General features: G+C 38.3%; 1 protein-coding gene across 1 annotated transcript in view; it reads left to right on the forward strand.

Moving 5' to 3' along the window:
* The first annotated feature begins 11,251 nt into the window (after positions 1-11,251).
* The window catches only part of rab31 (RAB31, member RAS oncogene family), a 16,483-nt gene continuing 10,234 nt past the window's right edge, over positions 11,252-17,500 (forward strand). Inside the window, exons 1-2 of the mRNA XM_064992078.1 lie at positions 11,252-11,587; positions 15,384-15,463. Of these exons, the coding sequence (XP_064848150.1) occupies positions 11,552-11,587; positions 15,384-15,463 (116 nt within the window). The 5' untranslated portion in view covers positions 11,252-11,551. The remainder of the gene's footprint in view (positions 11,588-15,383; positions 15,464-17,500) is intronic.

The raw sequence follows: 17,500 nt of genomic DNA on the forward strand, positions 1-17,500 counted from the left end.
AGACCAGCAAGATCTACTGTCTCTATTATAATATGACAGACCAGATAGATCTACTGTCTCTATTATAATATGACAGACCAGATAGATCTACTGTCTCTATTATAATATGACAGACCAGATAGATCTACTGTCTCTATTATAATATGACAGACCAGCTAGATCTACTGTCTCTATTATAATATGACAGACCAGCTAGATCTACTGTCTCTATTATAATATGACAGACCAGCTAGATCTACTGTCTCTATTATAATATGACAGACCAGATAGATCTACTGTCTCTATTATAATATGACAGACCAGCTAGATCTACTGTCTCTATTATAATATGACAGACCAGCTAGATCTACTGTCTCTATTATAATATGACAGACCAGCTAGATCTACTGTCTCTATTATAATATGACAGACCAGATAGATCTACTGTCTCTATTATAATATGACAGACCTAGATCTACTGTCTCTATTATAATATGACAGACCAGCTAGATCTACTGTCTCTATTATAATATGACAGACCAGCTAGATCTACTGTCTCTATTATAATATGACAGACCAGCTAGATCTACTGTCTCTATTATATTATGACAGACCAGCTAGATCTACTGTCTCTATTATAATATGACAGACCAGCTAGATCTACTGTCTCTGTTATAAAATGACAGACCAGGTAGATCTGTCTCTATTATAATATGACAGACCAGCTATATTGACTGTCTCTATTATAATATGACAGACCATCTAGATCTACTGTCTCTATTATAATATGACAGACCAGCTAGATCTACTGTCTCTATTATAATATGACAGACCAGCTAGATCTACTGTCTCTATTATAATATGACAGACCAGATAGATCTACTGTCTCTATTATAATATGACAGACCAGCTAGATCTACTGTCTCTATTATAATATGACAGACCAGCTAGATCTACTGTCTCTATTATATATATGACAGACCAGCTAGATCTACTGTCTCTATTATAATATGACAGACCAGCTAGATCTACTGTCTCTATTATAATATGACAGACCAGCTAGATCTACTGTCTCTATTATAATATGACAGACCAGCTAGATCTACTGTCTCTATTATAATATGACAGACCAGCAAGATCTACTGTCTCTATTATAATATGACAGACCAGCAAGATCTACTGTCTCTATTATAATATGACAGACCAGATAGATCTACTGTCTCTATTATAATATGACAGACCAGCTAGATCTACTGTCTCTATTATAATATGACAGACCAGCTAGATCTACTGTCTCTATTATAATATGACAGACCAGCTAGATCTACTGTCTCTATTATAATATCTATTATATTATAATATGACAGGCCAGCATGATCTACTGTCTCTATTATAATATGATAGACCATCTAGATCTACTGTCTCTATTATAATATGGCAGACCAGCTTGATCTACTGTCTCTATTATAATATGACAGACCAGCAAGATCTACTGTCTCTATTATAATATGACAGACCTAGATCTACTGTCTCTATTATAATATGACAGACCAGCTAGATCTACTGTCTCTATTATAATATGACAGACCAGCTAGATCTACTGTCTCTATTATAATATGACAGACCAGCTAGATCTACTGTCTCTATTATAATATGACAGACCAGCTAGATCTACTGTCTCTATTATAATATGACAGACCAGCATAGATCTACTGTCTCTATTATAATATGACAGACCAGCATAGATCTACTGTCTCTATTATAATATGACAGACCAGCTAGATCTACTGTCTCTATTATATATATGACAGACCAGCTAGATCTACTGTCTCTAATATAATATGACAGACCAGCTAGATCTACTGTCTCTATTATAATATGACAGACCATCTAGATCTACTGTCTCTATTATATTATGACAGACCATCTAGATCTACTGTCTCTATTATAATATGACAGAGCATCTAGATCTACTGTCTCTATTATAATATGGCAGACCAGCTAGATCTACTGTCTCTATTATAATATGACAGACCAGCTAGATCTACTGTCTCTATTATAATATGACAGACCAGCAAGATCTACTGTCTCTATTATAATATGACAGACCAGCATAGATCTACTGTCTCTATTATATCTACTGTCTCTATTATAATATGACAGACCAGCTAGATCTACTGTCTCTATTATAATATGACAGACCAGATAGATCTACTGTCTCTATTATAATATGACAGACCAGCTAGATCTACTGTCTCTATTATAATATGACAGACCAGCTAGATCTACTGTCTCTATTATAATATGACAGACCAGCTAGATCTACTGTCTCTATTATAATATGACAGGCCAGCATGATCTACTGTCTCTATTATAATATGATAGACCATCTAGATCTACTGTCTCTATTATAATATGACAGACCAGCTAGATCTACTGTCTCTATTATAATATGACAGACCAGCTAGATCTACTGTCTCTATTATAATATGACAGACCAGCTAGATCTACTGTCTCTATTATAATATGACAGACCAGCTAGATCTCTACTGTCTCTATTATAATATGACAGACCAGCTAGATCTACTGTCTCTATTATAATATGACAGACCAGCTAGATCTACTGTCTCTATTATAATATGACAGACCAGCTAGATCTACTGTCTCTATTATAATATGACAGACCAGCTAGATCTCTCTGACAGACCAGCTAGATCTCTGTCTCTATTATAATATGACAGACCAGCTAGATCTACTGTCTCTATTATAATATGACAGACCAGCTAGATCTACTGTCTCTATTATAATATGACAGACCAGCTAGATCTACTGTCTCTATTATAATATGACAGACCAGCTAGATCTACTGTCTCTATTATAATATGACAGACCAGCAAGATCTACTGTCTCTATTATAATATGACAGACCAGCTAGATCTACTGTCTCTATTATAATATGACAGACCAGCTATATCTACTGTCTCTATTATAATATGACAGACCAGACCTAGATCTACTGTCTCTATTATAATATGACAGACCAGCTAGATCTACTGTCTCTATTATAATATATGACTATTATAATATGACAGACCAGCTAGATCTACTGTCTCTATTATAATATGACAGACCAGCTAGATCTACTGTCTCTATTATAATATGACAGACCAGCTAGATCTACTGTCTCTATTATAATATGACAGACCAGCTAGATCTACTGTCTCTATTATAACATGACAGACCAGCCAGACCTACTGTCTCTATTATAATATGAAACACCTGCTCGATCTACTATCTCTATTATAATATGACAGACTAGCTAGATCTACAGTCTCTATTATAATATGAAACACCTGCTCGATCTACTATCTCTATTATAATATGACAGACCAGCTAGATCTACTGTCTCTATTATAATATGACAGACCAGCTAGATCTCTCTATTATAATATGCTAGATCTACTGTCTCTATATAATATGACAGACCAGCTAGATCTACTGTCTCTATTATAATATGACAGACCAGCTAGATCTACTGTCTCTATTATAATATGACAGACCAGCTAGATCTACTGTCTCTATTATAATATGACAGACCAGCTAGATCTACTGTCTCTATTATAATATGACAGACCAGCTAGATCTACTGTCTCTATTATAATATGACAGACCAGTTAGATCTACTGTCTCTATTATAATATGACAGACCAGCTAGATCTACTGTCTCTATTATAATATGACAGACCAGCTAGATCTACTGTCTCTATTATAATAATAGACAGACCAGCTACTAGATCTACTGTCTCTATTATATTATGACAGACCAGCTAGATCTGCTGTCTCTATTATTTTATGACAGACCAGCTGGATATACTGTCTCTATTATACTATGACAGACCAGGTAGATCTACTATGAAAGACCAGCTAGATCTACTGTCTCTATTATAATATGACAGACCAGCTAGATCTACTGTCTCTATTATAATATGACAGACAAGCTAGATCTACTGTCTCTATTATAATATGACAGACCAGCAAGATCTACTGTCTCTATTATAATATGACAGACCAGCTAGATCTACTGTCTCTATTATAATATGACAGACCAGCTAGATATACTGTCACTGTCTCTATTATAATATGACAGACCAGCTAGATCTACTGTCTCTATTATAATATGACAGACCAGCTAGATCTACTGTCTCTATTATAATATGACAGACCAGCTAGATCTACTGTCTCTATTATAATATGACAGACCAGCTAGATCTACTGTCTCTATTATAATATGACAGACCAGCTAGATCTACTGTCTCTATTATAATATGACAGGCCAGCATGATCTACTGTCTCTATTATAATATGATAGACCATCTAGATCTACTGTCTCTATTATAATATGACAGACCAGCTAGATCTACTGTCTCTATTATAATATGACAGACCAGCTAGATCTACTGTCTCTATTATAATATGACAGACCAGCATGATCTACTGTCTCTATTATAATATGATAGACCATCTAGATCTACTGTCTCTATTATAATATGTCTCTATTATAATATGACAGACCAGCTAGATCTACTGTCTCTATTATAATATGACAGACCAGCAAGATCTACTGTCTCTATTATAATATGACAGACCAGATAGATCTACTGTCTCTATTATAATATGACAGACCAGCTAGATCTACTGTCTCTATTATAATATGACAGACCAGATCTACTGTCTCTAGATCTAGATCTACTGTCTCTATTATAATATGACAGACCAGCTAGATCTACTGTCTCTATTATAATATGACAGACCAGATAGATCTACTGTCTCTATTATAATATGACAGACCAGATAGATCTACTGTCTCTATTATAATATGACAGACCAGCTAGATCTACTGTCTCTATTATAATATGACAGACCAGCTAGATCTACTGTCTCTATTATAATATGACAGACCACAGATCTACTGTCTCTATTATAATATGACAGAGCATGATCTACTGTCTCTATTATAATATGACAGACCATCTAGATCTACTGTCTCTATTATAATATGACAGACCATCTAGATCTACTGTCTCTATTATAATATGACAGACCAGCTAGATCTACTGTCTCTATTATAATATGACAGACCAGCTAGATCTACTGTCTCTATTATAATATGACAGACCAGCTAGATCTACTGTCTCTATTATAATATGACAGACCAGCTAGATCTACTGTCTCTATTATAATATGACAGACCAGCTAGATCTACTGTCTCTATTATAATATGACAGACCAGACTAGATCTTCTATTATAATATCTCTATTATAATATGACAGACCAGCTAGATCTACTGTCTCTATTATAATATGACAGACCAGCTAGATCTACTGTCTCTATTATATTATGACAGATATAGATCTAGTCTCTATTATAATATGACAGACCAGCTAGATCTACTGTCTCTATTATAATATGACAGACCATAGATCTACTGTCTCTATTATAATATGACAGACCTAGATCTACTGTCTTATATAATATGACAGACCAGCTAGATCTACTGTCTCTATTATATTATGACAGACCAGCTAGATCTACTGTCTCTATTATAATATGACAGACCAACTAGATCTACTGTCTCTATTATAATATGACAGACCAGCTAGATCTACTGTCTCTATTATAATATGACAGACCAGTGAGATCTACTGTCTCTATTATAATATGACAGACCAGCTAGATCTACTGTCTCTATTATAATATGACAGACCAGCAAGATCTACTGTCTCTATTATAATATGACAGACCAGCTAGATCTACTGTCTCTATTATAATATGACAGACCAGCTAGATCTACTGTCTCTATTATATTATGACAGACCAGCTAGATCTACTGTCTCTATTATAATATGACAGACCAGCTAGATCTACTGTCTCTATTATAATATGACAGACCAGCTAGATCTACTGTATCTATTATTTTATGACAGACCAGCTAGATCTACTGTCTCTATTATAATATGACAGACCAGCTAGATCTACTGTCTCTATTATAATATGACAGACCAGCTAGATCTACTGTCTCTATTATAATATGACAGACCAGCTAGATCTACTGTCTCTATTATAATATGACAGACCAGCTAGATCTACTGTCTCTATTATAATATGACAGACCAGCTAGATCTACTGTCTCTATTATAATATGACAGACCAGCTAGATCTACTGTCTCTATTATAATATGACAGACCAGCTAGATCTACTGTCTCTATTATAATATGACAGACCAGCTAGATCTACTGTCTCTATTATAATATGACAGACCAGCTAGATCTACTGTCTCTATTTATAATCAGACCAGCTAGATCTACTGTCTCTATTATAATATGACAGACCAGCTAGATCTACTGTCTCTATTATATTATGACAGACCAGCTAGATCTACTGTCTCTATTATAATATGACAGACCAGCTAGATCTACTGTCTCTATTATATTATGACAGACCAGCTAGATCTACTGTCTCTATTATATTATGACAGACCAGCTAGATCTACCATCTCTATTATATTATGACAGACCAGCAAGATCTACTGTCTCTATTATAATATGACAGACCAGCTAGATCTACTGTCTCTATTATATTATGACAGACCAGCTAGATCTACTGTCTCTATTATAATATGACAGACCAGCTAGATCTACTGTCTCTATTATAATATGACAGACCAGCTAGATCTACTGTCTCTATTATAATATGACAGACCAGCTAGATCTACTGTCTCTATTATAATATGACAGACCAGCTAGATCTACTGTCTCATCAGACCAATGATCTACTGTCTCTATTATAATATGACAGACCATAGATCTACTGTCTCTATTATAATATGACAGACCAGCAAGATCTACTGTCTCTATTATAATATGACAGACCAGCTAGATCTACTGTCTCTATTATAATATGACAGACCAGGTAGATCTACTGTCTCTACGTCTCTATTATAATATGACAGACCTGCTATTATAATATGACAGATCTACTGTCTCTATTATAATATGACAGACCAGCTAGATCTACTGTCTCTATTATAATATGACAGACCAGCTAGATCTACTGTCTCTATTATATTATGACAGACCAGCTAGATCTACTGTCTCTATTATAATATGACAAACCAGCTAGATCTACTGTTTCTATTATAATATGACAGACCAGCTAGATCTACTGTCTCCATTGTATAATGACAGACCAGCTAGATCTACTGTCTCCATTATAATATGACAGACCAGATAGATCTACTGTCTCTGTTCTATTATGACAGACCAGCAAGATCTACAGTCTCTATTATAGTACGACATAACAGCTAGATCTACTGTCTCTATTATATTATGACAGACCAGCTAGATCTACTGTCTCTATTATAATATGACAGACCAGCTAGATCTACTGTCTCTATTATATTATGACAGACCAGCTAGATCTACTGTCTCTATTATAATATGACAGACCAGCTAGATCTACTGTCTCTATTATATATGACAGACCAGCTAGATCTACTGTCTCTATTATAATATGACAGACCAGCTAGATCTACTGTCTCTATTATAATATGACAGACCAGCTAGATCTACTGTCTCTATTATATTATGACAGACCAGCTAGATCTACTGTCTCTATTATAATATGACAGACCAGCTAGATCTACTGTCTCTATTATAATATGACAGACCAGCTAGATCTACTGTCTCTATTATAATATGACAGACCAGCTAGATCTACTGTCTCTATTATAATATGACAGACCAGCTAGATCTACTGTCTCTATTATGTTATGACAGACCAGCTAGATCTACTGTCTCTATTATATTATGACAGACCAGCTAGATCTACTGTCTCTATTATATTATGACAGACCAGCTAGATCTACTGTCTCTATTATAATATGACAGACCAAATAGATCTACTGTCTCTATTATAATATGACAGACCAGCTAGATCTACTGTCTCTATTATAATATGACAGACCAGCTAGATCTACTGTCTCTATTATAATATGACAGACCAGCTAGATCTACTGTCTCTATTATAATATGACAGACCAGCTAGATCTACTGTCTCTATTATATTATGACAGACCAGCTAGATCTACTGTCTCTATTATATGACAGACCAGCTAGATCTACTGTCTCTATTATAATATGACAGACCAGCTAGATCTACTATTATAATATGACAGTCTCTACTGTATCTATTTTAATATGACAGACCAGATAGATCTACTGTATCTATTTTAATATGACAGACCAGCTAGATGTACTATCTCTATGTCTCTATTATATTATGACAGACCAGATAGATCTAATGTCTCTATTATATTATGACAGACCAGCTAGATCTACTGTCTCTATTATATTATGACAGACCAGCTTGATCTACTGTCACTATTATATTATGGCAGACCAGCTAGTTGTACTGTCTCCATTATATTATGACAGACCAGATCTAGTCTCTATTATAATATCAGACCAGTAGATCTACTGTCTCTATTATATTATGACAGACCAGCTAGATCTACTGTCTCTATTATATTATGACAGACCAGCGAGATCTAGTGTCTCTATTATAAACCAGCTAGATCTACTGTCTCTATTATAATATGACAGACCAGCTAGATCTACTGTCTCTATTGTATTATGACAAACCAGCTGGATCTACTATCTCTATTATAATTTGACAAACCAGCTACATCTACTGTCTCTATCATATTTTAAACAGTGTTTTACTCTGCTCGCCAGCACCTCTCCTAAACAGGTGTTCTACTCTGCTCGCCAGCACCTCTCCTAAACAGGTGTTCTACTCTGCTAGCCAGCACCTCTCCTAAACAGGTGTTCTACTCTGCTAGCCAACACCTCTCCCAAACAGGTGTTCTACTCTGCTAGCCAGCACCTCTCCCAAACAGGTGTTCTACTCTACTCGCCATCACCTCTCCCAAACAGGTGTTCTACTCTACTAGCCATCACCTCTCCCAAACAGGTGTTCTACTCTACTAGCCATCACCTCTCCCAAACAGGTGTTCTACTCTACTCGCCATCACCTCTCCTAAACAGGTGTTCTACTCTGCTAGCCAGCACCTCTCCTAAACAGGTGTTCTACTCTGCTAGCCAACACCTCTCCTAAACAGGTGTTCTACTCTGCTAGCCATCACCTCTCCTAAACAGGTGTTCGTTTCTTTCACCTCCAGATTAAACAGGGATGGACCACCTGAACTACACTAATTTTCGCTTTACATTGAAAAAACATTTTCCATTGCATGCTCTAATGATCACGGCTCTCTTCGGAGTTATAGCTTCCCTCCCTCTCCTCGCCCCTATCTAGGCTCAAACCAGGGACCCTCTGCACACATCAACAACAGCCAACCTCGAAGCATCGTTACCCATCGCTCCACAAAAGCCGCGGCCCTTGCAGAGCCAAGGGGGAACAACTACTCCGAGGTCTCAGAGCGAGTGACGTCACCGTTTGAAACGCTATTAGCGCGCACCACCGCTAACTAGCTAGCCATTTCACATCGGTTACACCAACACCACCGCTAACTAGCTAGCCATTTCACATCGGTTACACCAACACCACCGCTAACTAGCTAGCCATTTCACATCGGTTACACCAACACCACCGCTAACTAGCTAGCCATTTCACATCGGTTACACCAACACCACCGCTAACTAGCTAGCCATTTCACATCGGTTCCACCAACACCACCGCTAACTAGCTAGCCATTTCACATCGGTTCCACCAACACCACCGCTAACTAGCTAGCCATTTCACATCGGTTCCACCAGTACAAGTCACAATTCTAAAATGGATCATTCAGGAATACATCGTCTCTATGACCTGTTACAATGAAAACATGCTATCCGTCTCTATCGTTGTCAAATCTGTGATTGGTGAAAGCGGAAGAAGGAAAGCTGAATGTGCGTGTACATTATTGTACAATTTTTTTTTTAAGTACTGTATTTTCAGCTCTTATGATGCTTTTTTGGTGTTGTAATAAAAATAAAATGTATAAGTAACGATGTGAATTAAACCGAAAGAATATTCTAATATTCTTTCCAGCAGCATACTACCCTACATACCACTGCTGGCTTGCTTCTGAAGCTAAGCAGGGTTGGTCCTGGTCAGTTCCTGGATGAGAGACCAGATGCTGCTGGAAGTGGTGTTGGAGGGCCAGTAGGAGGCACTGGTTCCTCTGGTCTAAAACAATATCCCAATGCCCCAGGGCAGTGATTGGGGAACCTGCCCTGTGCAGGGTGTCGTCTTTCAGATGGGATGTTAAACGGGTGTCCTGACTCTCTGAGGTCATTAAAGATCCCATGGGACTTATAGTAAGAGTAGAGGTGTTAACCCCGGTGTCCTGGCTAAATTCCCAATCTGGCCCTCATACCAGCACGGTCACCTAGTCCTCCCCAGTTTACAATTGGATCATTCATCCCCCTCCTCTCCCCTGTAACTATTCCCCAGGTCGTTGCTGTAAATGAGAACGTGTTCTCAGTCAACTTACCTGGTAAAATAACGGATAAATAAATAGTGTGACAGCGTTCTATTCTACAGCATTGAAACATATTTGTTAATTAATGAATGTGTCACTATTTAAATGGATCTGCTGTATACCTGCTTTAATCCTCAACATGAGATTATTTTCATATTGTAAAAAAAAAAGGCTTTCGTAGCTTCCTGTGATGACTGTGAAAAACAAACTGTCAAACTGAATAATATTGTTTCCTTATTTGGTCGTCTCTTAACAAATACAAGTAAAAACCTCCCACAAAATATGGTATCTTCTCAAACAATCAATCAATCAAAATGTATTTCCATCTCTTTTATGTGTCAGTGATATACAGAGCTTGACCTTGAGTCGCAATTAGCAAGTTGGCATCACCATAAGGCAAATTTTTCCATTATATTCTCCACTGCTTGTCCTCTCCTCACACCTTTACGGAGTTGAAAGTTAATAAATTATTTATTATCTTGTACTATACTTTCTTTCTGTCTCATCCGGGTCTTTTTTTCCCCAGTCAGTTTCTCTCTTCCTCTTTGAACATGAAAGTAACAGAAGGGGTGACGGCCGTCACGTGACAGTGAGCGTTTCGGGTTGCTTCAACTGTTTTCCGTTATGTTTCGGGACGATGGTCACCATGGTGCGTTCAAGACAACTGGGAACTCGGGGAGTGGCGAACAAACGAGGTCAAATTATGACGTAGGTGATCTTCAAGTCGAAAAAGTCGAAGCTCTAGAAAAGATCCCCGAGCTTCCGAGTTGGATGACAGTTCAAACGATTTTTTTTCTCCCAGTTGGAGATACCCCCCGAGTTCCCAGTTGTCTTGAACGCACTGAAGTCGGAAGTCTGAGATTTCCGAGTTCCAAATTCCTAGTTGTTATGAACGCGGCATCAGTCTTGTCTAGGGGCTGGGTTTCTGTATTTTATCTAAAGAACAAATCCGTTGAACGCAAATATGGAGAGATAAAGACATTGAAAAGAAACGGAAGAAGTATGCCTATATTACCATAAGATTTTTAAAATGGCAATACGGGAACTAAAAGTGTGTCTTCTTGGGGTAAGTGAAATAAGTTATTGTTTGGCGATTGTCTTTGGAAATTCTTTGTCTGCGGTCCGTCTGAATATTTTTAGACTGAGAACGCGGCCGTTTGAAATATTTTCTGTCTGGTATAATTTGACATCGCATAAGAACAGTTCCATTTCTATCTTACTATCTTATCGAAGAACCGTTTCACACTGAGAGACATTTACTTTAGGAAAAGATGTGGAGGCGAAGCCACATATACCTAATCATAAACTTTCCCCGGCCAGTTATAGACCTGTACAATCCCATGTGTAATCTGCCAACTTTGTGTTGTTGTTTATTATACTGCTGCATGGTTTGTGTTGTTGTCCTTGTCAATTGAGTGAAATCCCTTACCTTGCATTTTTTTTGTTTTTTTTGCAATGGCTTTTCTGACTGTTAAATAGCAGCCATTACGTCACCATCCGGCTGGATTTGTTACAAGTAGCCTGACCATTAGATTCTACATGACACCGCTGAGAAGACAGCAAGAATTAGAAGGTGACCTCGGCGATTTATTTCAAAATAATAGTCCCGAAATGAAGATGGTAAAAAAAAATCATGCAAATGATCGAAATACGTAAACATTTTATTAGGAAATGTTTGCAGACGTAACAATATTAAATATTTAACAATATTAAGAAAGCCAAATCGTTAATAGCATTAACAGCAGAATTAATATTATAGCATTAACAATACTGTAATGAAACAGCAGGGAGCGTGTCTCGAACCCTCGACCTTCGAGCCCGAGGTCCGGCGCGCTATAGACTGTGCCGCAAAAGCATGTTCGTTCGGCAGAGTCGATTCCCGCATCTATAAACCCAGGGTTGTTACAATACTGTTAACAACATTAAAGGGTAATGATTACTAGATAGTTATCATGGCAACAGCAGTAATTCAAATATCAAAACACTATTTATAACACTACTGTTAATAATAACAATATTAATAATTATATTCTTATTATAATTATAATAATACACTTTAGAAAACACATTTAAATCCCATTGTTACTTAGCCCATTCATATTGCACAATGTTCAGTAGATTTGTAAAAAAATACAAAAATAAAATTGTGTGTCCAATCAGCTTGAATGCAGTATGTTTTTCATATTGGACGTACATATTGCACCGTACACAATTTCCTGTACGTTTTGTCGCTGTAAAAGGTGGGTCCGTTTTACTCAGGAGCACTTCTACTATGCAAGGTCATGATTGCTATTCTTTGTCGCCCTTTCTAGAGTTTTACAGTTTATTGATGCACCCGTGTAAGTAAAAAAGAAAATCCAACAAATTCTGCCAGTTTCAACTCGAGATATCTGGTTTTTGGATGGGCTGAATCTCAATCCATCGTATTCCGCCTCGCGGCCTTTCCGCATCTGAGTTGGAAGGTGGCCAAGCTACTGCGGTGTTTGATTGGTCTTCTCATGAAAACGTCTGTAGCGCCCGAATGGGTTTGAGCCAACAAAACAAATATGATCCCCCTGTGGAAAAGGGGGAGACACTTACGAACACGATGGAGACTTGTCTGAAGATATAGAAGTATGGAGGTCGTTTTACGCCAACAAAAATATGTTTCCAAAAAAACTCTAATATTTCCTGAGGTATGGAAAAGACACTTCAAACCTTATTCCTTATGATTTGTACGGAAAGAAAAATATAAACGCAACATGTAAAGTGTTGGTCCCATGTTTCATGAGCTGAAATAAAAGATCACAGAATTTTTCCATAAGCACAAAAAGCTTATTTCTCTCAAATTTTGTGCACAAATTTGTTTACATCCCTGTTAGTAAGCATTTCTCCTTTGCCAAGATAATCCATCCACCTGACAGGTGTGGCAGATCAAGAAGCTGATTCATCAGCATGATCATTACACAGGTACACCTTGTGCTGGGGACAATAAAAGACCACTCTAAAATGTGCAGCTTTGTCACACAACACAATGCCACAGATGTTATGAGGGAGTGTGCAATTTACATGCTGACGAAAGGAATGTCCACCAGAGGTGTTGTCAGAGAATTTAATTTTAATTTCTCTACCATAAGCCACCTCCCAACATTTTTTTAAAGAATTTGGAAGTACTTCCATTCGGCTTCATAACCGCAGACCACATGTAACCACGCCAACCCAGTCCCTCTACATCCGGGTACAATACCTGCGGGATCGTCTGAGACCGGCCAACCGGACAGCTGGTGAAAGTGAGGAGTATTTCTGTCTGTAATAAAGCCCTCTTGTGGGGAAACACTCAGTCTGATTGGCTGCTCCTGGCTCCTGGTTCCTGGCTCCTGGCTCCTGGTTCCTGCACAGTCATGTGAATTCCATGGATTAGGGCCTAATATTTGATAAAATAATACAAAAAATGTTGATACCTAAAGGGGTCTTAAAATTCTAAATCAAATAGCTAAATGATCCATGGTATGACAGACCATTAAGACACATACAGTGAATACAATGGGTGTAAACTTTACAGTGAAATGCTCGCTTACCAGCCTTTTCATAACGATGCAGAGTAAAATAAATTATAATATACAGTGGAGCTATATACAGGGAGTACCAGTACCAGATCAATGTGGAGCTATATACAGGGAGTACCAGTACCAGATCAATGTGGAGCTATATACAGGGAGTACCAGTACCAGATCAATGTGGAGCTATATACAGGGAGTACCAGTACCAGATCAATGTGGAGCTATATACAGGGAGTACCAGTACCAGATCAATGTGGAGCTATATACAGGGAGTACCAGTACCAGACCAATGTGGAGCTATATACAGGGAGTACCAGTACCAGATCAATGTGGAGCTATATACAGGGAGTACCAGTACCAGACCAATGTGGAGCTATATACAGGGAGTACCAATACCAGATTAATGTGGAGCTATATACAGGGAGTACCAGTACCAGACCAATGTGGAGCTATATACAGGGAGTACCAATACCAGATTAATGTGGAGCTATATACAGGGAGTACCAGTACCAGATCAATGTGGAGCTATATACAGGGAGTACCAGTCCCAGATCCATGTGGAGCTATATACAGGGAGTACCAGTACCAGATCAATGTGGAGCTACAGTGCCTTGCGAAAGTATTCGGCCCCCTTGTACTTTGCGACCTTTTGCCACATTTCAGGCTTCAAACATAAAGATATAAAACTGTATTTTTTTGTGAAGAATCAACAACAAGTGGGACACAATCATGAAGTGGAACGACATTTATTGGATATTTCAAACTTTTTTAACAAATCAAAAACTGAAAAATTGGGCGTGCAAAATTATTCAGCCCCCTTAAGTTAATACATTGTAGTGCCACCTTTTGCTGACATTTTTTCCCATTCCTCTTTGCAAAACAGCTCGAGCTCAGTGAGGTTGGATGGAGAGCATTTGTGAACAGCAGTTTTCAGTTCTTTCCACAGATTCTTGATTGGATTCAGGTCTGGACTTTGACTTGGCCATTCTAACACCTGGATATGTTTATTTTTGAACCATTCCATTGACCATTTCCATGGTCATTGACAAAGTATACAGGACAGACTCTTATTCTGAAGGATTCCAAAAATCCGTGACCAGGAAGTGCTTAGTTATTCTTGCCTGCTTCACAATGGTCTACATGACGACACCAACAAAATATTGTGTCCTTGGTTTGCAAAACAAGCAACACGGGCCACTAGGATGCTTTTGGCAATAACATACTGTATCTTCTCAAGCATTGTTCTAATCTATTGTTTTGTCTTTTGTAGACAGACAATGCAACCCCTACATTGCATTTCACCAACTTCATTCTTTTTTTCAGGATACTGGAGTGGGCAAGTCTAGTATTGTATGTCGTTTTGTACAAGACCATTTCGACCACAACATTAGTCCAACTATAGGGTAAGTTGTCAGAGCGTTAATACCTTCTTCTATGCAATAGGTAGCAACAGCTTAGTCCAACTATAGGGTAAGTTGTCAGAGCGTTAATACCTTCTTCTATGCAATAGGTAGCAACAGCTTAGTCCAACTATAGGGTAAGTTGTCAGAGCGTTAATACCTTCTTCTACGCAATAGGTAGCAACAGCTTAGTCCAACTATAGGGTAAGTTGTCAGAGCGTTAATACCTTCTTCTACGCAATAGGTAGCAACAGCTTAGTCCAACTATAGGGTAAGTTGTCAGAGCGTTAATACCTTCTTCTACGCAATAGGTAGCAACAGCTTAGTCCAACTATAGGGTAAGTTGTCAGAGCGTTAATACCTTCTTCTACGCAATAGGTAGCAACAGCTTAGTCCAACTATAGGGTAAGTTGTCAGAGCGTTAATACCTTCTTCTACGCAATAGGTAGCAACAGCTTAGTCCAACTATAGGGTAAGTTGTCAGAGCGTTAATACCTTCTTCTATGCAATAGGTAGCAACAGCTTAGTCCAACTATAGGGTAAGTTGTCAGAGCGTTAATACCTTCTTCTATGCAATAGGTAGCAACAGCTTAGTCCAACTATAGGGTAAGTTGTCAGAGCGTTAATACCTTCTTCTATGCAATAGGTAGCAACAGCTTAGTCCAACTATAGGGTAAGTTGTCAGAGCGTTAATACCTTCTTCTATGCAATAGGTAGCAACAGCTTAGTCCAACTATAGGGTAAGTTGTCAGAGCGTTAATACCTTCTTCTATGCAATAGGTAGCAACAGCTTAGTCCAACTATAGGGTAAGTTGTCAGAGCGTTAATACCTTCTTCTATGCAATAGGTAGCAACAGCTTAGTCCAACTATAGGGTAAGTTGTCAGAGCGTTAATACCTTCTTCTATGCAATAGGTAGCAACAGCTTAGTCCAACTATAGGGTAAGTTGTCAGAGCGTTAATACCTTCTTCTATGCAATAGGTAGCAACAGCTTAGTCCAACTATAGGGTAAGTTGTCAGAGCGTTAATACCTTCTTCTATGCAATAGGTAGCAACAGCTTAGTCCAACTATAGGGTAAGTTGTCAGAGCGTTAATACCTTCTTCTATGCAATAGGTAGCAACAGCTTAGTCCAACTATAGGGTAAGTTGTCAGAGCGTTAATACCTTCTTCTATGCAATAGGTAGCAACAGCTTAGTCCAACTATAGGGTAAGTTGTCAGAGCGTTAATACCTTCTTCTATGCAATAGGTAGCAACAGCTTAGTCCAACTATAGGGTAAGTTGTCAGAGCGTTAATACCTTCTTCTATGCAATAGGTAGCAACAGCTTTCAGCCTGTCCTGTTGTGGATACCTTTTCAGGAACCTCAATGTAATTGCATTAAAATCAAAAATAAGACTCCAACCCAAGTTCTCTGTTTTCCTTTTTCCAAGGAGGAAAATGAGATTAGTAAAATATGTGTTGGGATGATTTTGCTGGAAATAAGGGCTTTATTTTCGAAAGACCGTTTTCTTTGTCTGCTATCTCATCTGATTGTGTCATAATAGATCTGGTAGTAACCAGTCAGTGAATCTAAAACAGGGGTGGATAACTGGCGGTGCGCGGGCCACAGTGAATCTAGAACAGGGATGGATAACTGGCGGTACGCGGGCCACAGTGAATCTAGAACAGGGATGGATAACTGGCGGTACGCGGGCCACAGTGAATCTAGAACAGGGATGGATAACTAGCAGTGCGCGGGCCACAGTGAATCTAGAACAGGGGTGGATAACTGGCGGTACGCGGGCCACAGTGAATCTAGAACAGGGATGGATAACTGGCGGTGCGCGGGCCACAGTGAATCTAGAACAGGGATGGATAACTGGCGGTGCGCGGGCCACAGTGAATCTAGAACAGGGATGGATAACTGGCGGTGCACAGGCCACAGTGAATCTAGAACAGGGATGGATAACTGGCGGTACGCAGGCCACAGTGAATCTAGAACAGGGATGGATAACTGGCGGTACGCGGGCCACAGTGAATCTAGAACAGGGATGGATAA

Source organism: Oncorhynchus masou, chromosome 17, assembly GCF_036934945.1.
Source record: "Oncorhynchus masou masou isolate Uvic2021 chromosome 17, UVic_Omas_1.1, whole genome shotgun sequence".
NCBI classification, from domain to species: domain Eukaryota; kingdom Metazoa; phylum Chordata; class Actinopteri; order Salmoniformes; family Salmonidae; genus Oncorhynchus; species Oncorhynchus masou.